At 35.9% G+C, this 21,566-nt stretch overlaps 4 protein-coding genes across 4 annotated transcripts in view; 2 read left to right on the top strand and 2 right to left on the bottom strand.

The window, feature by feature from the left end:
• The window catches only part of LOC102588275 (probable monogalactosyldiacylglycerol synthase, chloroplastic), a 13,058-nt gene extending 7,668 nt beyond the window's left edge, over window positions 1-5,390 (top strand). The window contains exons 8-9 of the mRNA XM_006357010.2: window positions 118-192; window positions 4,960-5,390. Coding sequence (XP_006357072.1) covers window positions 118-192; window positions 4,960-5,193 — 309 coding nt within the window. The 3' untranslated portion in view covers window positions 5,194-5,390. The remainder of the gene's footprint in view (window positions 1-117; window positions 193-4,959) is intronic.
• A 388-nt stretch (window positions 5,391-5,778) lies between these two features.
• On the top strand, window positions 5,779-10,547 carry LOC102587954 (uncharacterized). Its single transcript, XM_006357009.2, has 5 exons — window positions 5,779-6,171; window positions 6,267-6,362; window positions 8,413-8,538; window positions 8,920-8,959; window positions 10,186-10,547. Exons 1-5 carry the CDS (start codon window positions 6,016-6,018, stop codon window positions 10,254-10,256), a joined length of 489 nt encoding a protein of 162 aa, XP_006357071.1. The 5' UTR covers window positions 5,779-6,015; the 3' UTR covers window positions 10,257-10,547.
• A 1,033-nt stretch (window positions 10,548-11,580) lies between these two features.
• On the bottom strand, window positions 11,581-15,639 carry LOC102587635 (uncharacterized). Its single transcript, XM_006357008.2, has 3 exons — window positions 15,206-15,639; window positions 12,124-12,273; window positions 11,581-11,978 (listed from the first exon to the last, which is right to left on the bottom strand). Exons 1-3 carry the CDS (start codon window positions 15,416-15,418, stop codon window positions 11,883-11,885), a joined length of 459 nt encoding a protein of 152 aa, XP_006357070.1. The 5' UTR covers window positions 15,419-15,639; the 3' UTR covers window positions 11,581-11,882.
• An 835-nt stretch (window positions 15,640-16,474) lies between these two features.
• Window positions 16,475-21,131, bottom strand: LOC102587318 (uncharacterized). Its single transcript, XM_006357007.2, has 7 exons — window positions 20,861-21,131; window positions 20,640-20,762; window positions 19,935-20,146; window positions 18,984-19,127; window positions 18,112-18,329; window positions 17,486-17,744; window positions 16,475-17,036 (listed from the first exon to the last, which is right to left on the bottom strand). Exons 1-7 carry the CDS (start codon window positions 20,976-20,978, stop codon window positions 16,902-16,904), a joined length of 1,209 nt encoding a protein of 402 aa, XP_006357069.1. The 5' UTR covers window positions 20,979-21,131; the 3' UTR covers window positions 16,475-16,901.
• Window positions 21,132-21,566: the final 435 nt, after the last annotated feature.

The raw sequence follows: 21,566 nt of genomic DNA, 5'->3' as shown, positions 1-21,566 counted from the left end.
ATGGGGAGAAAAGTGTTCCCGGGGCTATCAAAGACGACCCCCCCCCCCCCCACACACACACCTCAAAGTCAAAAAAGAAAAAAAGTAGACTACTCTGATTATTCTGGTTGTCTGTAGGCTGGTCCAGGGACTATTGCGGAAGCCATGATTCGTGGACTGCCTATAATTCTTAATGGTTTCATTGCTGGTCAGGTATATTGAGTATTCAATGTTATTGGTTCTTTTTCTTTGAGTTTCTTTTATTTGTCTTGCGCTTAATCAGAATACCTTTTTAAGAAGTAACCATCCTATCACTTGTGTCATCCATGGGAGAAAAACAGCTCATTTGAAAAAATAAAAAGAATTTGCTTCTTATGTGTAATTTACTTCAGATTACTGATTCAATAAGGCTTCGATCCAAAATTTATGCCGGGGAGTAAAAGTTCAGCAAATTGAAACAATGACAAATTTTGGATTTTTTCCCCTTTGTTTCAACAAAATCTTGAGTAAGTTTCTTGGAAGTCAATAAATTCGGTGAAGTTGGAATTGTCGTTTTCAATCTTTGCCATTAATTTTGAGAGGATGGTCTATTGGAAACAACCTCTCTACCCGCAAAGTTAGGGTAATTAATTCACTTTAAAATAGCACCCCCACCCCCGGGGGGGTGGGGGGGATCTTCATAGGGTAATATTCATAATAGTGAAGAAATCCTCCCTCAAAATATTACTAACTTAAACAAATGAAGTGGTTAAATGGAATAAAATTCAAACACCAAATATTGTCAACATTGAAGATTCCAAAAGAAATGTTGTGATTATTTCATGACGATATGATCTCAGAAAATACTACAAATAACAATCTTTATTTATTTTTTGAACTGACTTCCAAACTCTTCTATGACATCTTCAACTTTCAGAAAAGTTGTTGATTTCATCTTTGTATCATCAACTCGTATTTTTCCATCTAAGTTTTTTAAAATGTTTTTTTTATTGGGTACATGTCTAGTCTGGCTCTGCAGTGAGAGAAAACTTTGAAACCAGTCTAAGCTTGGTATTTAGGCCTAGACCAGACCGGTTTCTTTGTAGACTGGTTATCCAGATTTTTCTCTACCATGTTTTCGTGTGAAATGAGCCGGCTGTGTTTATATCTCTAATTAGATTAAGCCACTATGGTCGTTCCCTTTGCAAGTTCAGTTTTTCTCCATCTAAGGAGAACTAATATGGTATGAAGTATCTTTTTTTTTTGACATAGGTAACTGTTTCTATTTCTGTAACACAGTACATGGTTTGTACTGAAACCATATTTACAAAAGAACTCAAAATTTACTATCCTATCCTTATAATGAGTCTAAGACATCAATGATAGAGAAAATATCATTAGAGTATATCTGGTTACACCAAAAACATAAAGTCAAAATACAATTCATTTTGACTTGTTCTATAGTATTCTCCATATTCTCAAAGACTCTAAGGTTCCTCTCCTTCCATATTGTCCACCATATAACTGCAGGTACAATTCTCCAGTTGTTTCTGTTTTTAGCGTGAACTCCTGCTTCTTCCCAACTGTGTAATGCTTCTGTGATTTTCCCTGGCATGGACCAAGATATGTTTTTGAGACATAGGAATAATCTCCATAGTTGACTAGTGACCTTGCAATGTATAAATAGATGAACCACTGTTTCTGCAGTTTCCCCACAAAAAAAACATCTCGAACATAAAGGGATCCCCTTTTTCATCAAGTTATCTTGTGTCAGCACTACTTCCTTAGCCAATAACCAGACAAAGCAAGCTACTTTGTGTGGGATTTTGGCTTTCCAAATGTGTTTCCAAGGCCATCGAAGTATCTGCTGGTTTGGTTGGTTCATCTTCCTGTAGGCTGCATTTACTTTAAAAGTCCTGTTACTATTTCCCTGCCACTGTAGGATGTCTTGTCCAGCCTTCAAACCACTGAATTGGTCAATGGTGCTGAAGAATTTTGCTACTCTTGGTATTTCCCAATCATTGAGGTGTCTCCTGAACCCAAAATTCCACCCTTGAGGTGTCCACAATTCTGCTATTGTGATGTAAAACTAAAGTTATAAATATCTAGGAATAATGTCTCCATGTTGCCTGCTTCATGCCAATCATCCTTCCAGAAGACAGTTTTAACTCCATCTGCCACTTTGACTATGGTATTAACTTTGAATTCATTCCACAAAATTCTGATAGATTTCCATAAGCTAACACCATAAGGAGTAGTGACCTCCTTTGTCATCCAATTATCGTTCTCCTCATATTTAGCTTTAATGACTCTAACCCATAGACTTCGATTTTCATTTGAATATTTCCATAGCCATCTCATTCTTAAAGCTTTACTCTGATTCTTCAGATTTTTGATCCCCAATCCCCCAAATCTTTTCTCATTGATCACTGCCTTCCATTTGACTAGGTGGTAACCCTTCTTGTCTTTGTTCCCTTGCCATAGAAATTTCCTCCTGATGCTATCCAACCTATTGGTGATTCTTGTTGGGATAGGAAATAACGACATCAATATGTTGGAAGTGCATCAAGCACAGAGTTTATCAAGGTCAATCTTCCACCCATGGAGAGATATTGGGACTTCCACCTTGCTAACTTCTTCTCACATTTCTCAATCACCCCTTTCCAGATTTCCATAGACATAGACTTGGCCCCCAAAGGCAATCCAAGGTAGATAGTTGGTAGAGCACCCACTTCACACCCTAAGATTGTCTTTAAGATTTCCATGTTTGGCACTTCATTAACCGGGTATAAGAAGCTTTTCCTCCAGTTAACATGTAAACCTGACATTCCTTCAAATATTACCAAGATCAGTCTCAGTATTTTGAGATGCTCTTCTTCAGCATCATAGAATATAAGTGTGTCATCTGCATACTGAAGATGAGTTATCTTCAAGCTATCCCTTCCAGCTCTAGCAACCTCAAATCCTCTTAACCAACCTTCCCTGTTTGCTGTCTTAATCATGTTGTTCAGTCACTCCATGACTAAGAGGAACAAAAAGGGTGATAGAGGATCACCTTGTCTTAGGCCCCTCTGTGTATTAAAATAACCTGCTGGTGAACCATTAATAAGTACAGAGAAGTTCACTGTTGAGATACAAAATTTAATCCACTGATTCCATTTACGTCCAAATCCCATCTTCTCTAGCAGATCCATAAGAAAGCCCCAATTGACATGATCATATGCTTTCTCAATGTCTAATTTGCATAGGATTCCAGGTTTCTTCAAGTTCACCCTGGAGTCTATTACTTCATTTGCTATGAGGGCAACATCCATAATCTGTGATGAATGCCAGTTGTTGTGAGTCCACAAGCTTAGCCATCACTCTTTTCAACCTTTCAGTAAGCACTTTGGAGAATAGCTTGTAAATACTACCTATCAGACTGATGGGTCTGAAGTCGCTTAATTCTTTAGCACCTTTCTTCTTTGGAATAAGAGCTACGAAGGTAGCATTGAAACTTCTTTCAAACCTTCCTTGCTCGTAGAAATTCTGGAAGGTCTTCATGATATCATTTTTTACCACTTCCCAACACTTGATGTAGAACCCCATTGTAAACCCATCTGGACCAGGTGCTTTATCAATTGCGCATTGCTTTAGGCATTTCAGTACCTTCTCCTCTTCAAATCCCCTTTCTAAATCTTCCATTCCTTCCACTGTCAGCCTTGGGCAATTTGTGAAGTTGCTGGCAGGTCTCCACCGGACATTCTCTGAGTACAAGTTTTGGTAAAATTCCACTATTTCCCCTTGAATCCTTTCTCCACAGGGATCGAGATCTTTGTCTCCACAAGATCTCTTCATTCTTGATTAGCTGCTCAAAGTTCATGATTAAGGATGCCTTCTCCATTGAAGTATCTTAAGAAGTAAGCTAACTAAATAAGGGCAAGGGCTCTTTACTGAAAGCTTAAAATGGTAACAAAGTACTCTAATTACCATGAAGTACGATCAAAGTATCATCCGCCTTCCAAAATGCTGACATATATGGGACGGTTGTAGTTGAAGGGTTTGCCTCCATGGTATCTGGTGTATGGGCTGGTAGTTTTTGGAAGTATGGATTTGAATTAGGCCGAAAACATGGTTCCGGAGATTTTCAATGGTGAAGTAATCTAGTATCGAACTATCGATATGGATCATGATTTTAATGTTTGAGGAGACAGAAGACAGGACTATAAAAGGTGGGTGGAACTGAGAGAGACGTCGATATATAACGAATTGATTTTACAGAAAACTGCGCAGACTTTCAAATATGAGATGTGACAAAAGTATTACCACTACTAAGAGTCTAAGACATCTGTTAAATATGTAAGAGCTTACTGCATGAATAACCATGATTCGTCTCTTCTATATGGTAGACCATCTTTGATGAGGAAGAGCTTTAAGAGGATTACAAGTCCAATTTCACCTATACTCTTGCTATTCTAAACTAATCTACTTTGGAAGCTTAGTTACAATTGCTTTTTGTTCTTACTCGATAGTCAGTACTTCCTGTATTGGGAGTATAATGAACTATCTACATCCTTGGTATGTTGTCTTCACTTTTAACTTCTCATTTCCGAGAGTTATTTCCAAATGCACCATTTAAGTTCCAAAGTTGCACTTCAGTTGTTCCACGTCATTCTTTCCTGATTGCAGATGGGATAGATTTGTTAGCCTGTGTTCTCTCTCTCTCTCTCTCACACACACACACACGCACACACTCTCTTTCTCTCTCTCTCCTTCTTCCCTTTTCCTGGCATAGATTCACATACTGCATTTGAATGCTTCTCATGCGGTTTATTGATGTCTTGATCATCCTAGAAGCAGAGTACAAGTTCACTACAACCAAACACAGAACGACTAAGTTCCAATATCTCTTCTTTTATCTGGGTTCATTTCTGTTGTCAATGCCAATGTTTTCCTGTTATGCACAACTTTGGAGTCGTCTAACCTCTAAATTCTTATCCTTGTATGTTTGATCTACAACAGGAAGCTGGAAATGTGCCATATGTTATCGAGAATGGATGCGGGAAATACTCAAAGTCACCTAAAAAGATAGCCAGTATAGTCTCGCAGTGGTTTGGTCCCAAACAAGATGAACTCAGAATCATGTCCCAAAATGCTCTAAGGCTCTCAAGGCCAGATGCTGTATTTAAGATAGTACATGACATGCATGAATTGGTCAGACAGAAAAATTTTGTACCACAGTATTGTCCTACTTAAATTACTTACGTCTGTTAGCCGGTGGAAGATAACAGGCACCCAATGAAATACTCGGTGTGTGCAAGCTAGCTCTGTTATTATTATTATTATTTCAACTCAATTTTGGCTTGAATTCTTAGTAGAATGTACCATTGCCCTGATAAACATTCATTCAGAGTGAACTCCTTGGGTTTAAAGTGAAGCTTTAATTACACTGAGTATGTCGTTGTTGGCATGCAAGATACTCTTTAACTACTGTCAACTTTAACTATTCTATCAAGGGTATAATAGGCAAAATATGGTAATTTATGCATAAATTTTATAAAATGACAAGTATTGTGGTCCAATTATTTATAGAAATGAATGACATATAAAATGAGATGGAGGGAGTATAAGATAACTTTATTTTATCATTATAATACAAAAGATGGGATAAATATTGTTTGAACTAATTAATATCCCTAATCGAACACATAACATTTTTATCTCGGGGTTATTATCCATTATTTCTTGTACCAAACGACTTCTTAGGATGATATAGGAGTATCTTTTGTTAACATATTGAACACTAGAAAATAAAATAAAAAATCTCACTTATTTTCCATGAAAAACATTTTTCTTCGTACTGAAGGAAATACAAAAAGGGAGGTGAATAGATTTATACACAACTTAAGTGATCATTCCACAACACTACAATAGTTCAAAGGACTCATTTCCCTCCAATTTCCCTTCTTCCCAAAAAAATTCAAAAAACCCTCCAAATCTCCAGTTAGGTATACAGCCAAGATTCTTCCTTTCTGCAATTTCCGACCAAAGAACTAGAAAAGGTGAAGGAAAAGTGAAATGGATCATCGAAATCTCAGTCATTATCACCATTTAGAGAACGAACAACATCAATCAGTAGATGGGTTATTGACCCTTTTCACCAAAGCCAACCATGACCTGAACATGGTTCAGAACAAGCTCGAGAAGGAATTTCGACAAGTTTATCCTGATAATGTTTGTAATTAACGCAACCCCTTTAATTTTTTTGTCAACCCATTTCTGGGTTTTTGATTTTTCTTGTTTTTGCCCAATTTTTTGTTGGGTTACAGGCGAACCCCATGAAGCTAGTTTCGAGGATTAAGAAAGTTCAGGATGAAATGTCCAGCTTGAAGGAGCAGTGCCGTGAGTTACTGGCAGCTAAACAGGTATTGCTATTGCTAGATTGCTACTAATTTATCCTCAATTCCAAGTTTGTTAGGGTCACCTGTATGCAGAAGCAAATATAGGATTTCTAGAACATGGGGTGCACCATTAATGAAAAAAGAAGAAAAAAACTGTATTAAATGAAATTGATAACTCGGCATTCAACTAAGTACACCATTCAGCTTTCTTGTAGCATGGGTAATATTAGTGCCAATTTTAGTGATATATACAATAATATACAAATACCGAGTTTTATGGAGAGACCACGGGTTCTCGTGCCCCATAATATAGCATATAAATTCCCTCTACCTGTATGAATTATCTATATCCGTCTGCTATAATTGGATCTGTTTTATTTAAGTACTCAATAGTTTGTGTTTCAAGACAAATTAACGTATGTATGTATACTAATCTGTGAGTGTATTTGTCTTTTCTGCTTTGGAACCTTAATGTTATGTGAGTTTCTTACACTTAGATTATATTAATACTTAAATGTAGAAGAAAGTGAACCAGGTTGCTTGAATCATGTCATATTTGTGAGGAACAAGGCACTGTCATGAGATTTAAAGTTTTAGCTAGGTTTGTTGGCCTGTGTTTGTATAGTTGGTAAAGCCAGTTATTTTTTTTTGCAGTAATCCTCTTCCTTTTCTTGTCCAATATTAGACTGGGTTTGTTTCTTTTTCTCACCTGTTTTCCAAAGTATCTAAAGCTTTTTCGTGGTTCTTTAGTCAAAAAACAGTTTCCGGACAACTTTCTATTCTAGAGTTCCTGGTGAAAAGCTGAAATCTGGTTACCATCACGGTATAAAGAGAAACTGATTTCTGCCCACTTCTCCATCCAAATGGTTTTCAAAAGTCAAAACGTGTTTGAGTTATTGCTTGGCCATCGGGAATATGATGTTGGAAACTGTATAATCTGGTAATAAGTTATAACTACTTTGAACTCAAACATCAAGTCAATCACAGTCCAACTTTTTCAATCTTGCTCATGTAGTTGTGTATGAGAACTAGTTTTGGTCAATAATACTTCAAGTTCACTTCCATATGATAGTAGAATCCATTGAACCATGATTATTGTTGATGGGAGACATTATATGAGGTTTCACTCGTAACAATTACAATTGACTCTGGACTTCAAGTCGATATTGAGCTTAGCATGTCACTTTATGATGTTTGTCTGCTCGTACCCTTTGGAAAAGCAAAAGAAAAAAAAGACAGAGAAGATATGTGGTGTGTTGTTGGTACCAGATTGTGTGAGCTAGACTGCTTATAAATGCATTGCATTTTTATTTATCATCAATCCGTTATAATCATGGAAATGCCACTACTATGATGATGAAGTGTCAAATACTGTGTTTTCAAAGTAGTGGAACTACAAAGAAATGGACCATGATGATGTCAAGCTCAGTGACATCTGTTAAGTGTGGGACAATGAAAAAACGAAAGGATATTCAGGGAAAAAACAAATTCACAAAACTTGGTCAAACTGACTGAAGATTTCATATGATGCTACAGTTTAGTCCTTCGGAAAAACTGATGGCTGCATTGAATATGTAGTAGAAACCTTACCGCTGAATCTTTAGCATTGAGTTTCTGATACTTAAGTCTACATCAAGTAATCTCATATGAGTAGTCTTGCCACAGAAGTTGAATGCCTTAATGATGGAATCCATGATAAAGCAAAAGAAATGCAGTTCAAAATTAAGAAGTGTACTTTGTTTTGTTTGTAGCCTATGATTTAGTATCCTCTACCTCTTGATTATTTTGAATATCCTCCTTCCATGGATTAGTACTGGAACACATATATCAAAGCTCAGTGTGAAATTTGAATGAGATATGTATTTCTTTTGAGTAATTGAGGTTACAAAAAATCAGAGTCTGTATGTAAAGTTCATGTATAGCTTTTCTGTACTTTACAAGTTGCGATTGTTGGGACCAAGACTTTCTGGTTATTAGTAGCAAAGAGCTGTCCAATCACCTCATTCTTTATTATATATGTTGCTTTTACTGTGCTGGGATTTAAAAGCTTTTATGCTGAATGCACTAAAAACAGGATTTGATTGATAAAGCTCGGGGAACCTTAGTTGGGAACAGGTCGTTGGTGCAAAGGTTGCAATTATCCACAGGTGTTCCTGTCATCAGTGATTCTGATGATCCATCATATGCTAGTTTCAACCAGGTAACTTGATTTTGCAGCAATAATATTGTTCCTAAAAATATGGTTGAGCCATTCTATCTGGAAAGACTGCATGCTTGAATTGTAATCAGTGTGTATAATATATTATAATTTGCTCCAAGAGATAAGGTTCTAACATGAAAAATGATTTTCATCTCACATCCTTCTTTGTCTATCAATTCCTAGGTTTTACTCTGCTTTGTCTATCTAACAGCAATTTTATTGACTTCATCTAGACTGTAGCAAGGTTGCAAAAATTTCCAAATGGTTTCTAAATATTGTGCATCATTTGCCAGCAAGCAAAAATCTAATCTGAAGGGCAAGGATTCCTGATTTAGTTTCATGGCATTTAAGTGCTTGCTGTGGTTTTTTGTTGATGTGCAGGTCATTGATGAATGGACAACTCAAGTCAGATCAAGAACAGGTGCAGTATCATAATATTAGTTCTATAACTTATATGTTCAATTTTTAACACTTGACTGGTATACAAATTATGTTTCTTATCTAAAGAAAAAAAATAAAAAATGAAAGAGGGTAAATATGTGTCTGATGGTTCTGTTGTGACTGTGACCAACAAGCTTTTGACCATTTTTGAAACTTAAAAGCAGCGCTTTTTCTCTTTTTTCCTCATCACCACTTCGCAAATTGTTGAACCTTGGTGATTGATGGTTTGTTAAATCTTCTTTTGAAAAGGCTTTACCCTTGCACTGCATTGTCAACTTTGGGCTAGCTGTGATCAGTCCCTGGGAGCATTTTGGGCATCTAAACTCAATTGCTTAAATTAAGAAATGGGTGCAATGTACAACTTACTATTTCCGCAGACTTAGTTAAGAACAACACAAGTTAGTGAAAATCAAAAGTTAGTTGTTACATTATGTCCGGGTAGGGATAAGTCAGAGATTTAGAGAATCTCTAATTTGTCTTAAATGACTATCAACTACAAGTAGTGGTATGAAATAGGTCCGAATAAAGCAAAATAGAAATACATGATTCAAATGGGCAACACCAATTAGTTTGGGATTAAGGCATAGTTTGCTGGCTTACCTTTATTTCTTTGAGTGCTTCCCAGCTCCGACCCTGGAACGGGTGTAGGTTGGCTTTTGCTGATACTCATAAACATTCATGGTTTAAATAAATATGTGCTTTTAGTTTTTTTAAGGTGTACCAATGAGGTGCCAAAAAGTACAAAAAAGAGAGAAATGTGAAACAGCCTTCTCCAGGTAGAAGGAAATTCAGGAGGTCAGGCAACAACAATATACCCAGTGTAATTCCACAAGTGGGGTCTGGGAAGGGTGGTGTGTACGCAGCCTTAACCCTATCTTGAGAACGTAAAGAGGCTGTTTTCGAATTCAGGAGGTCAGACATAGAGACTTAATCAGATACAATGCTCTTCCTACACCATAATTAAAGACTCTTCTAACATCTAGATTTGACATGAAAGATACTGTCTCTCTAGTCATTGAAGCATCTGTTGCATGTGTTGTTTCTCTCCTGCCATGAAAGCATCTGTTGTGCTTTCAGGTTTTGTTACGGGATTTACTCAATGATCAATAGTAGAACGTAATACCAATGATCAATGTCATTCGTTTAAGTAGTTTTTTCTTGAAGGGGGCAGATCTATTTTTGTTGACTAACATCTCCATTATGCAGAGGAAGAGAGTCCTGAATCAGGTGAAGATATCAACCAGATGCTGTTTTCAGCTATTGTCCATGATAACTAAGAAGTCATTCAACCTTTGAATTGGGAAGATGCTTGATGTTAGATATCTAGTACTATATGAGCTTGTATGACATCTTATCATGTTATGTTCTAAAATGGAGATTTTGCAATGGTCTCTTGGAGAATTCCTGTATCTTTTTTTTGTTCTTTAAGTTTACATAGTTGCTCTTTCTTGCTATTTCAGACTGGAATTAGTAACATCAAGTAACTTTCTTTCTTTTACAAGAATGTAAAAAGGATTGTAATACATGTTAGAAAATGAATGCTTCATTGTTTGAGCAAAGGTTATACTCCTTTCCAATATGGTACTTTGATCTTAAATTTGGCATGATAGGTGGCTTTTGACCCCTATTGCGGAGAAAGGTAGAGGGGCGGACCCATACTCCCCGGAGAACCCATTGGTTTACATATATCTCTGTTTTACAAATTTCATGTTTTCTTGGTCTGATTTTATTTGATGGTATTATATGGAGTTAAAAGTAGTGGCAGTGGAAGAAAAATAGAGATTAGAGAATATTAAACCTATAGTAAAAGGTTTCATTTTTAGAGAGAACTTTTTAAATTTTTGAATATTAAATGAACTTGTATTCTTGAAAGTTGTATAGGAGTATAATCTTTGGATGAAGTCAAGGTACTACACTAATAAGATGACAAAAGGTGGGAAGTGACTTAATTTTTGTTGCACTTTTAACTATAGAAAAGAAAAGGTAAGACTTTTACAATATAATAAAAAATGATAGCTGCAAGTTTTAGCTGAATAATAACAGCACAACATATGATGCGTAAATTAAGCGAGTATGTCATAAATTTGAACCTTTTCATGGACCAAATCATAGTATTTAATTATAAAGAAAGATAGAAAGACTAGTTCATTCGCAGATTTCTCAAAGTAATAAAGAAAAATAAAGCAAACTAATGAACTGAGCCAAGTGCATTTAATCAACAAAAGATAGGTATTATTCTTGGGTGCATGTTTTGCTGCAAGGTAGATGAAAACATCCTTCTATTTTTCTGGCAAATTATGAAGCTTTTAAATTACAATCTGAAAAACCTATTTTGAATAAACTGAAAATCCTATGAGGAAACGTAAGGAGCATAATCTAAAATGTTAATAGTAGTTATTACCAATGTTAGACTACATCTAACATTGTTTGTAAATTTGAACAATATATGATCAAACATTACGACTCAAAACTAACATTATTCGAATTTGAAAGTACTCTGGAGAAAAATAGATTAGTACAGAAAACACACTGCATTGCCCTCTATTTTTGGCTGATAAAGACGACTAAAATTAAGACAGGAATTCTACATTACCTTAAATCTACAGTAAAATCATGAACTTCTAATGCAAGATGCATATGTTGCTGAACTTCGCGAAAATTAATGCTATACAATCTCATTTATCATTTTCAAAAAGCTTCTATCAGGCTCAAAAGAGAACCAAAAGGGAGGAAGAATTGTGCTTTACACAAATGGTATATCATGAAAACTGATGTAACAAATTGTACAACTTAGAAAGAAATATATTTTCAACAATGAATACAAGTATCAAGATGCATTCTGAACATTGATCCTGTCCAAGGATCAAGAACTTGATTAAAATTTCAAGAAATCAGTGGAGAAGCTACTCTTCGGTAACAGGAGGCTTGGGAATAGGAGGCTCTCCCAACCACTTTGCACGGTGACCTGTTCCTTTACAGTCGGTGCAGCATACAGAACCCTAAAATAGCAGAGAGTTAACTCACTTGAATTGCATCTAGTCTAAACATATATGCATTACAACTCAATCTATCAGAACACAATCAGTCTTAAGAGGAAATCTGCAATAACTACAACTTAGAATAACATAGGCTCAGGACAGTTACCTTTCCAGTGCAGATGACACAGCTAGTGTTGCGAGAGGGCACTTGACAGAGCATATTGTCGCCTAGTATAAAGAAACCAGTACCGCCACACCAGTTGCAATCCACAAGGCCATTTGAGTCACAAGTAGAGCATATAATTGGCCTAGGTTGCTGCACACATCAGGGAAGCGAAAAAAGAAAATAGGCAGCAACATCAATATGGAGGAAAGTCTTGTTACAAATACAAGCTTTAACATTGATACTCAGATATGTACGAGACAGAAGAAAACGATTTGAGTTATTTATTTGATTATAAAAAACAGTGAATCTCCCACTGAAGTACTTGGTTAAGCATATGGATCACATGACTTTCGAAAAGGCAATTATTATTCTTACAGTTTGGAGACCACAAAAACATTCCGTCCAATGTGGATGATTGGATACTCCAGGTACAGATTATATTTTTGTAGGATATTCTGATTTCTGTATCCATCTTGCATTCCGGGGTTTTCTATTTATAAATAAACTATTCACCTGCATGTATATCGTCTGTATCTCACCAGTAGATTTAAAAAAACCCTGGGAATTGACTTGGGTTACAGTTGTGGTTCGGGCTGCATGAGTAGGACTTAACATTTTTAGGTGTTGCTCTACAAAAGTAGATGGCCTAACCAGCCAATTTGTAACTTGAAAGTCCCCATAATTAGCTAAACTTTTCATAAACAAAAAGACACCATACACCCTATTAGGATATACCATATCATAGAATTTCAAAAATACTACCAAAACAACTTGATAGATGTTCTTATCCCCACTCTAAACCTCTCTCAAGTAGGCCAGTATTTTAGATATTTATGTTTGACCACAAGACGCTCTCTCGACCCATAAATCATGTGCTTTTCAACCAGAAGCTTTTCATAAACCATCTAACCTCCAAAGATGTATAAATCCACCTAGCTTGACAAACCAAAGTGAAAATCATGGATACTTGTAATGAGCACAGGTGGGTCCATGCAGGGTTTGTACATGTGTGCAACAAAGCTGAGAGATAAAGATACTTCACAACATAGGGAGAGAGAAAGAGAAACCTAAATAGCATAATTTCTTACACAGTCCATAGGTAAGAAATGAGGTTATGCTATCATGTCTTTGAATTATGCCTTCCAGATTCCCACAAGGTAGCAACCGTTGAACATAAGAAAACTTGATTTATCCCTCATGTAAAGAGTGAGTTGGAATTTTTGTGCTTTTTTAGAGTGGGAAATTGTGCTCTTATTGGGTATGAAGGAAAAATCCTCTGTAACTCCTTCCCTGCTCCCAAATTCCTAAATTATATCAGCTCCAAAGATTTAGGTCTTCAGGTTTTCTTCCATTAAATGGTAATCAGGAAGTACTCTTCAGGTTTACTTCCACAAAATGGTATCTCATTTTAACTTTTCTGTTCTCATTTTTCTTTTCTTTTTGTTTGGTGTATGTAGTCTTTTTCAAGCTCCTCCCTCACAAATGGAGTTTTGTGAGTGGATTGTCGACCCATAGATCTTGTTTCAAGTTAAACTCTGGGTCCTGGGATATTTGAGGTTATTTGATCCAAAGATCCTCTTTATAACCTACCAGAGCTAAATGGTTCTTGACAAGCAAAGGTTAGGTGTTCTAGGAGGTCAGCGAAGCTGCTCAAACATGATATATCCGATAAAGTATCTGAAGCATACATGTACACCATCTTATTGAAATAATAGCTATAGAGTTATTGTGCATCATCTTTTTTTTTTTGATATAGTTCTCTAGTTTTAGACTTAAGATAAAGTATCTGAAGCATACATGTATGTATCGTCTGCTCACTTCAGCATCATAGCCACATATAGGTACTAACTCAGCTCTCTTTGTCAATGTGCACAATGTTAAGTCTTACTAGTCAAACGCCAATCCAGGGTAACATAATCAATCATCACCATCAAAGTGAAAACAGAGACCAAGGTATGAGAGTAAAAAGAGGGGAATCATCTTTCTAGAAGTTATGATGCTGGAACAAGCAATTAGGAATGTTGTACCTCATTAACAACTCATAGTCCTAGGTTAACATTTCTGGATAACACCATCTATTTAGCCAAGGAACAAGCATAAATAAAAATCTTCTCTTTTTATCATTGTTTCCATAATCCATTTTCCTTTTCTTCAAGCTTAAAACTTAAATCGCCCCAAGCTTCACTGGAAACAAAACCAGACTTCAAGATGAACTGAAGGGCATGACAGGAAATACTAGATGGTATAAGGGAGGGCATATGATGAACACAATACTTAGAGGATTCATGATACTATGATTATTTATACTATTTATCAATTTGGCCACCATCCTCCTTTATCCGGACTTGAGACTGGCTATGGGAAGCTCACATAGGCAGAACGGAATGGATATAGAAGATTCACAAGGCCAACTTCAACTAGTTAGGGGTTAAAGGGAAATAGTTGATTGATCAATTTTTTCTACAACATCGTGTCCACACCAGCTTGTGCACGTCTCTATTAATCCACCAGGCAATGGCGAATTTATGTGTTAAAAAAGGGTCACGTGAACCCATGATCATCTAACTAAACTCGGTATCTTATTTGTATAATTCTTAAAATATATCTAGTATTATTTGAAGGCACCCATGGTCAAAACTCAAAAGAGACTTGAGTGGTGCACTGGTTTGAGCCCTAGTCATAACCCTTAAGGTCGCAGGATTGAATCCCATTTGCTGCCCATTCATCCCCCTTTTTACAGCCTTATAATAACTTCCATTTCTGATAATGCATACAGCAGCAGAAATATGCAGTAAAGCAACTAAAATATTCTTGTCACTATAAAATTTTAGATTTTATCTTAAAAGCATTTAGGAATCCTGGATTCACCTCTGCCACCCACCAACAACAAATAGTGATCAACTCTCTCCACCAAGTCTTAGATTGCTTCTACAGGAATTTAAATCCTAATTTTCCATAGGTCCATTTTAGCTTTACTGACTGCTAGTCGTTAATTCGCTAAATACACACAAAAGTAATTATTTTTTTTCAAGCATCTATCAAAGCTAAAATTGATGAGAAGCTGAGATGAAAAAGGAAGTACCTTAGAAATCAACCATGCCTTCTCGATGCGTTCAACAAAGTGAGATGAACTATCAACTGCTGATGCTCTTACAACACAAATTCTGGGTATTTTCTTTACTCTACGATCTCCATAGATCATCAATTGTGATAAAAAACGATTAACAACATCTGATTTTTTTGCAGAAATTATAGGTCTATAATTAGAACATGTACAACTACAGCTACTAGCCATTTTTTTTCTTCCCCTCTCCTTCTTTCTCTTCAATTTCTTCAGCAAAAATGCATCCAATTTTATACAAAAACAAGAAATTATGACTCCATTTTGCTTTGTTTTCGTGTGGCGTAAACAGTTTCCGATGAAAGTTGGTCCGCTATTATAGTTTAGTCTGACCCGCCTTATGGACCGACCTTCCACAGGGTGAGCCTGATATTACACGCTATTTGAAAGTTTTGATATCGTAATTTTGATAGTCAATTGATATTTTAAAGTTTGATTTTGATATTCTATGAAAATGGTAAAGTGATAATCATGGTTTGTTCAATTTGATTAATATATACCCTTATGACTTTGACAATTAAAACTTTGTTAACTATGATGAAAATTAAATGATGTATAGATTCCTACCTCTAATTTTAATTATTTGTCTTTAAGCTCAAGCTTGGGAATAATTATATTTAAGTCAAATTTTATGTTAGGAATAAATAATGATGTTTGAGATGAACTTTGATGGTCCTTTTAAGGTTATATTACTATTCATTTTAATACGTCAACTAATGTTTATAGTTATTATTACATCATATAAAGTGTGCATATTGAGCACCACATATAGATATGAAGTGATTTTCACTTTATATGATCCTAAAAAGATTATAGTACTTCTCATATTAACATATCAACTAGTGTTAAATATAAAGAGAAAATTATTTTTAATGTAAATAAAATAAGTGTTGAATATTCATGTCCTCTAACTTCTTCTTACTTCATCAGATTTGAACCTATTAGAATTCTAAATTCGCCACTGATAGTTCAAAAATGTACAATTCACTCTCAAAACTCCCCCTCATCTCATGCACTATTTTCCTTTAAAACTCTCTCAGCCACCATTGTTGACTACCAGCCACTTTGCACCTCTAACCTTTCTTTATCACCACTTAATTTCCTATTCAACAAAGCCACATAATTTCTCCTTTGATCAATATGTGATACATTTTCAACTGTTATAGTGAGAACCCCAAAATCAAAAAGAAATCAAAACTTAATTGCTTCATTTTGGCAAATCATAAACAATTTCATAAATGTATAAACTCAACAACACATATTAGTGATGTATTTTACATACCAGAAGATGAGAAAAGAGTGATGAAGTTCCTATAGAACACAGCACAAAAGATAAATGCCTATACTGATCTTGTTGATGTTTCTAGAAAACAAAGAAGGAAACATGGAGTCAATTTCAAGAACGTACATATAGTTACACAAAAAAATAAGAATACAAGCTGTGTCTGTTTCATTTTTAGCTAGAAACCATCTGTCATCTGATCTGAGCGGGCAATATTGAGCTGTTGTTTTAAGCTCAAGCTCCATTTGGAACGCGAACGTTGACTAGTCTTACAACCAACAACCTCAGAGGGCCTGATCATTCTTCTAAATGAATGTGCACACATTCTTGCTCAAAAAGAAAAAATCCTCTGATAAGGCCAAAATTAATCTTCCCCTAAAAATCGTACTTTGTCCTGCCACTTCTTAAGATTAAGCATAACATGTCGGCGATGTCTGAAGATGACGTTGACTTTAAGAAGCTCCAAGACTCCAGCATAAGTCTCTTTCTTGATCCCTTAAAATGCACAACCTGTACACAAAAACGAATCCAAAACTCAGAACGAAACCAGGTATCCTTTTGTAATCTCATCTATGAAGTATGTCATTCATCATGAGATTGGAAGTTTACCAATTCTAATTCTTTTTCAGATTTTCAATAGCTGTGAACAGCATCTTTTCGCTTAAGAGGTCCACATGGAAGCGATTTAAGAGTGCCTACAGCCCTATACTTAAGCAACAGTACAACTGTACAAGCCACGTGTACAACATAATGGAGACTCAGACTTCTGAAATTCTAACATGGAGAATGCACTTGGATATTTTGTTTCAGTTATATGTACATTTAGTTGATAACCATCTACATATTTATATGTCAATAATTTACAACTCCCTAAACTAGTAATCCAAAAGTAATTTCAGAACATCACTATAAATTTATCATTTATAAAACCCAAAACAAAGCTTAAACCAGATTTGTACCTTAACATCCAAGGGCATCCCATGAAATTGACCGGCACCCTCCGGGGGTGTCCAGTTATAAATGGAACACGGCAAAAATAGCACTGAAGCACCACTGATTTGGTCCATAAATGCTTGTTTCCTAGAAAACCTTCGGACATCAAAGGAAGAGTGAGATTTTACAACCCAAGCAAGAGCTAATTGATCCCCAAGCATTCTGGAAGCTTTCATGAACTTTGACGTGTAGGCTTTTAGTACTTCTTCCAAGAAAAACTTTGCTCTGCACAGTTAAGGAGTTACAATGGCTTTAGGAAGAGATATAAACAAATGCATTTCCAAGTTCTGCTGTTAAATTAGTGAAAGAAACTTTACATTCTGACAAACAAAAAAAACAGATAATACTAAATCACAAGTTTTCGAAATTTCAAGCATACATACAAAGAAACATTTGTTAAATCTCTGGTGTTCCTCCTAAACAATATCAGAACTACATAAAACAATACCTATTAGCTTAGGATTGACTGAGGAGCACCCTTCGTTGCTATCACAATCCAAAAAAAATCGAACACGCAAGCAAATCACCATTACTAGATATCCTATTAGCACTGTCCCCCATAAATTCAGGGAGAACAGACAGATCAACAAACCTTAAAATTCCCTCTGGAGTGCCCCTCACTGCTATAAATCCTGAATTCAGAGGTTGCTCTTTGTTGTTACGGAATGTTAGAGCCACATGAAAATCAGGGTGATCATTAAATATCTGCCCCAAATCATCAACCACTGCTATATCTGAGTCGGTAAAGATGTAGTGATTCACTTGTCCCTTCAATTTTGAATGCTCTGCAGCCCGAGTTTCTAGAAAGACCTGCAGTGGAAAACATTTAGCGGAAAAGAACACCATGCATGATACAAAAGACAAATCATCTAAAATTTTCTTAGGAAAATAGACTCGACAAATCGACAGAAATAGAGTAATGATAGAAAATTTTGCAATAAATCAACACTTACATACAAAAGATGGAACTTTTAACTATATCCCTTTACTATATGTTTATATGCCATCATTGTAGAGAATTGCTCGATAATTTCTGGAAACACGCTGACACTTAACTATAGTGACCAATTGGAAAGAAACATAGAAACTATTCTGGCGCGACAAGAAATCACCAAATTAACAATCTGAATTAGCTCTAATAATTACTAGACGACCAATCAAATGCAAGCAAATATTCATGGTTGATTCAACAGTATAAGGACATGATGATTTGCTAATATTTAAAATAAGGATACGGATTATTCAACAGTACAAGGACAGTAAAGGCCCACGTGCATTCGAAAATGCAAATATACATGTAGCCAATTAGCTTATCGCAGTTTGGGAAGGTGATTTTCCCGAGTTACAGAAGATAATCTGAAGCACACCTGGCGTTCTGTAACCACAATAGGAATTGGGGAAGTTCTAAAGCCAAATCAACATAAAAAGAAGAATACCCTTCATAATAATGAACTGTGCTCTTACAATGTAAGACCTGATTCTTTGTAGCATCAACATTTCTCGTGAATAATCACCTTGAATGGGAAGAATGGTCAGTCTATCTCTTTCCACTGGAAGTTTAGATGATGGATTAGTAAGGATGATGATGTTGCTTTGAGGCATGGTTTCCTGCACGTATCAATTCCATGTCAAATATATTGCAACTGAAATCAACTTCTAGCTAATACATATGGCAATAGCTTGGCAATAAGATTTTATCAGAAGAACTCTAATTTTGCAGCAAGACAGGCACTTTGGAAGTAAAATATGAAAGAAAAATGGAAGTGCCAAGATATCCAGAAGGAATATCAAGGTTCTCATAAGACTATGAAACAAAAAAATGACGAAGCAAACCATCACTTCTGTTTGTTTGCGTCCACAAAATAAGGCCAAATAAGCGATTGATCAAAGCTCACTTTAATGAGTTTGAACTAAAGACTAATGAGAAAGGCAGTCTTTAATGTTTTATCATGGATGCTTTTACCTGACACCTTGCCAAAGTGAGCCAAACACCACTAAGAAGGATGCAAGAGGCCTTTCAAATAGGTGCATCTACCATAAAACCTCAGCAGTTGAAAGCCTTCACGCATCTCAAACATATGTATACCAAAAAACAACACTTAAAAATACCAATCCTAGGCAAATTCTTTTGTAGGATCCATTAAGAGGTATGCATAACACAGTAACCTTCACCATTATTAGTCTCGACTATTTCAAAGTGTGATATGAAGAAAACAATAGCCTTCTTTTTGTGGATAAAGTAGGAAGAAAACAAAAAACTTTCGAGGAGAAGTTTTCCAAAAATGATTTCTGCTGGTGTTTTGTCTGATTATCCAATTTTCATATCAGCAAAGCAGAGCTTATGGCATCAAAGTCTACTTGAGAATCTTAACAAGTACACGGGATTGATCTATAATGTCTAGCACATGGGTTTACCTGAATGAAATTAACGAAGACATTCAAGATGGCAATTGACCTTTCCACCTTGCTGTAGGAAATGTTCCCAACCGTAACACTGTCTAATGATTTGCCATTTGTCTGCTGATCAACATTATACGTGGCAAACACAGTGACAATGGAAATATTGCCTCCAGCCTTCAAATGTTTAGAAGATGCTCCAAAATGTGTCTTGGTGAGAGCTTTGTTGCCTGTCATTTAGATTAACAAAAGTAAATTTACCAATCTTTAATTTATATGCATGAATATATAAACAGATCATACGGTAGAAACACTACTAAGTTAGATTTGGAGCAATCCAAACACGCATTTCATGCAACTGAGATCCAGAAATGCACCTTAAGAGAGCTAATTGAATAACACTGCAGTTGGAAGGAGGTTATCCAGTATACTGAGCCTGAAATTATTAAACTAGACACATACATGGCGTAGTACACTCTAATTAGAGCTTCTTACTAAAAGTTTGAGCAACATAACTAGTTCACATGAGACATACGTTTACAAGCATACCATTTCACAAGTTTCTAAATGTCCTAAGAGGAAACTACATACAAATTTGCACCCAGTCTCAGGTTCAAATGCTAGTAGAGACGCATACACTAGGAATTACCCTAACACTACTGTTAAAAAAAATACTGTGAAATTTAATAGGAATCGCAAATATTAATGCAAAAAGTTGTAAACCTTTGCACTGTAGCCGATCACGCAACCCTTCGCCTGCAGCAGGTCCAAAAACCAGATGATCAAACTTCTTGTATTGTTTCCTTTGTGGAACTTCTGCAGCAGAATGCTGCCGCAGTTCTAAAACTGAGAATCGGATAATTTTAACCAGTAAGTTCTATTGATGCTTCAATTTAAAAGGCAAAGAGTACGAAGATTGAAATAGGGGACTACTCAATATTCACCTGACATTATATGAACAAAAACAAAAAACAGAGGTAAACATAAAAGGAACGGGCGCCATCCACTGCACACTCTCCTTCCTATCATATCTTTGTAGGAAACACCAATTCCTAATACCATCCCAGCTTCAAAGAGCAAAAGCCGGAATTCGACAGTGACTCAATGCAGAGCCAATAGTCCTGTCTAGATCGCGGGGATATCGCCGGCAAAATGGATTTAGAGTGTAGATTTCGCCGGAGAAGGAGAGGAGATTGAGGAAGTTACTGGGAGATTTGAAAACTGGGCCTTAATGGATCGGATTGGGTCCAAATTTGGAGTCGGTACAGCCCATTGAGCTTGGCTGGATCTTTTGGCCCATGGAGCAATGAAACCATAAAATTCTCTTTTTTTATGTTTCTTTTTTTGCTATTTTTGCCAAAATATTTAAAGTTCATTTTATTTGGGGAAGATTGTTGTTGGTTATTAGGGATCTTTTGGTGTGAAGGATAGGTACAAATAGTCCTGGGATAAATATTTAGTGGCACTTAATTTAGTGTTTGGTTGGGAAGTTTGGGATAACTTATCCTGGATTATGAATTAGTGTCGGGATAAGTTATCCCTCATATTGGGGGTATAGTAATCCTGGGATAACTTATCCCGGGATAAAATAGGTAAATGACAAATATGTCCCTTTAAATCCTTTTTATACATCGTTTTTCACATTTATGT

The sequence above is a fragment of the Solanum tuberosum genome, unplaced genomic scaffold (assembly GCF_000226075.1).
Source record: "Solanum tuberosum cultivar DM 1-3 516 R44 unplaced genomic scaffold, SolTub_3.0 scf00240, whole genome shotgun sequence".
In the NCBI taxonomy this organism is placed as follows: domain Eukaryota; kingdom Viridiplantae; phylum Streptophyta; class Magnoliopsida; order Solanales; family Solanaceae; genus Solanum; species Solanum tuberosum.
Note: the sequence above shows the minus strand (reverse complement) of the source record. Positions and strands in the feature narration are given on the sequence as shown.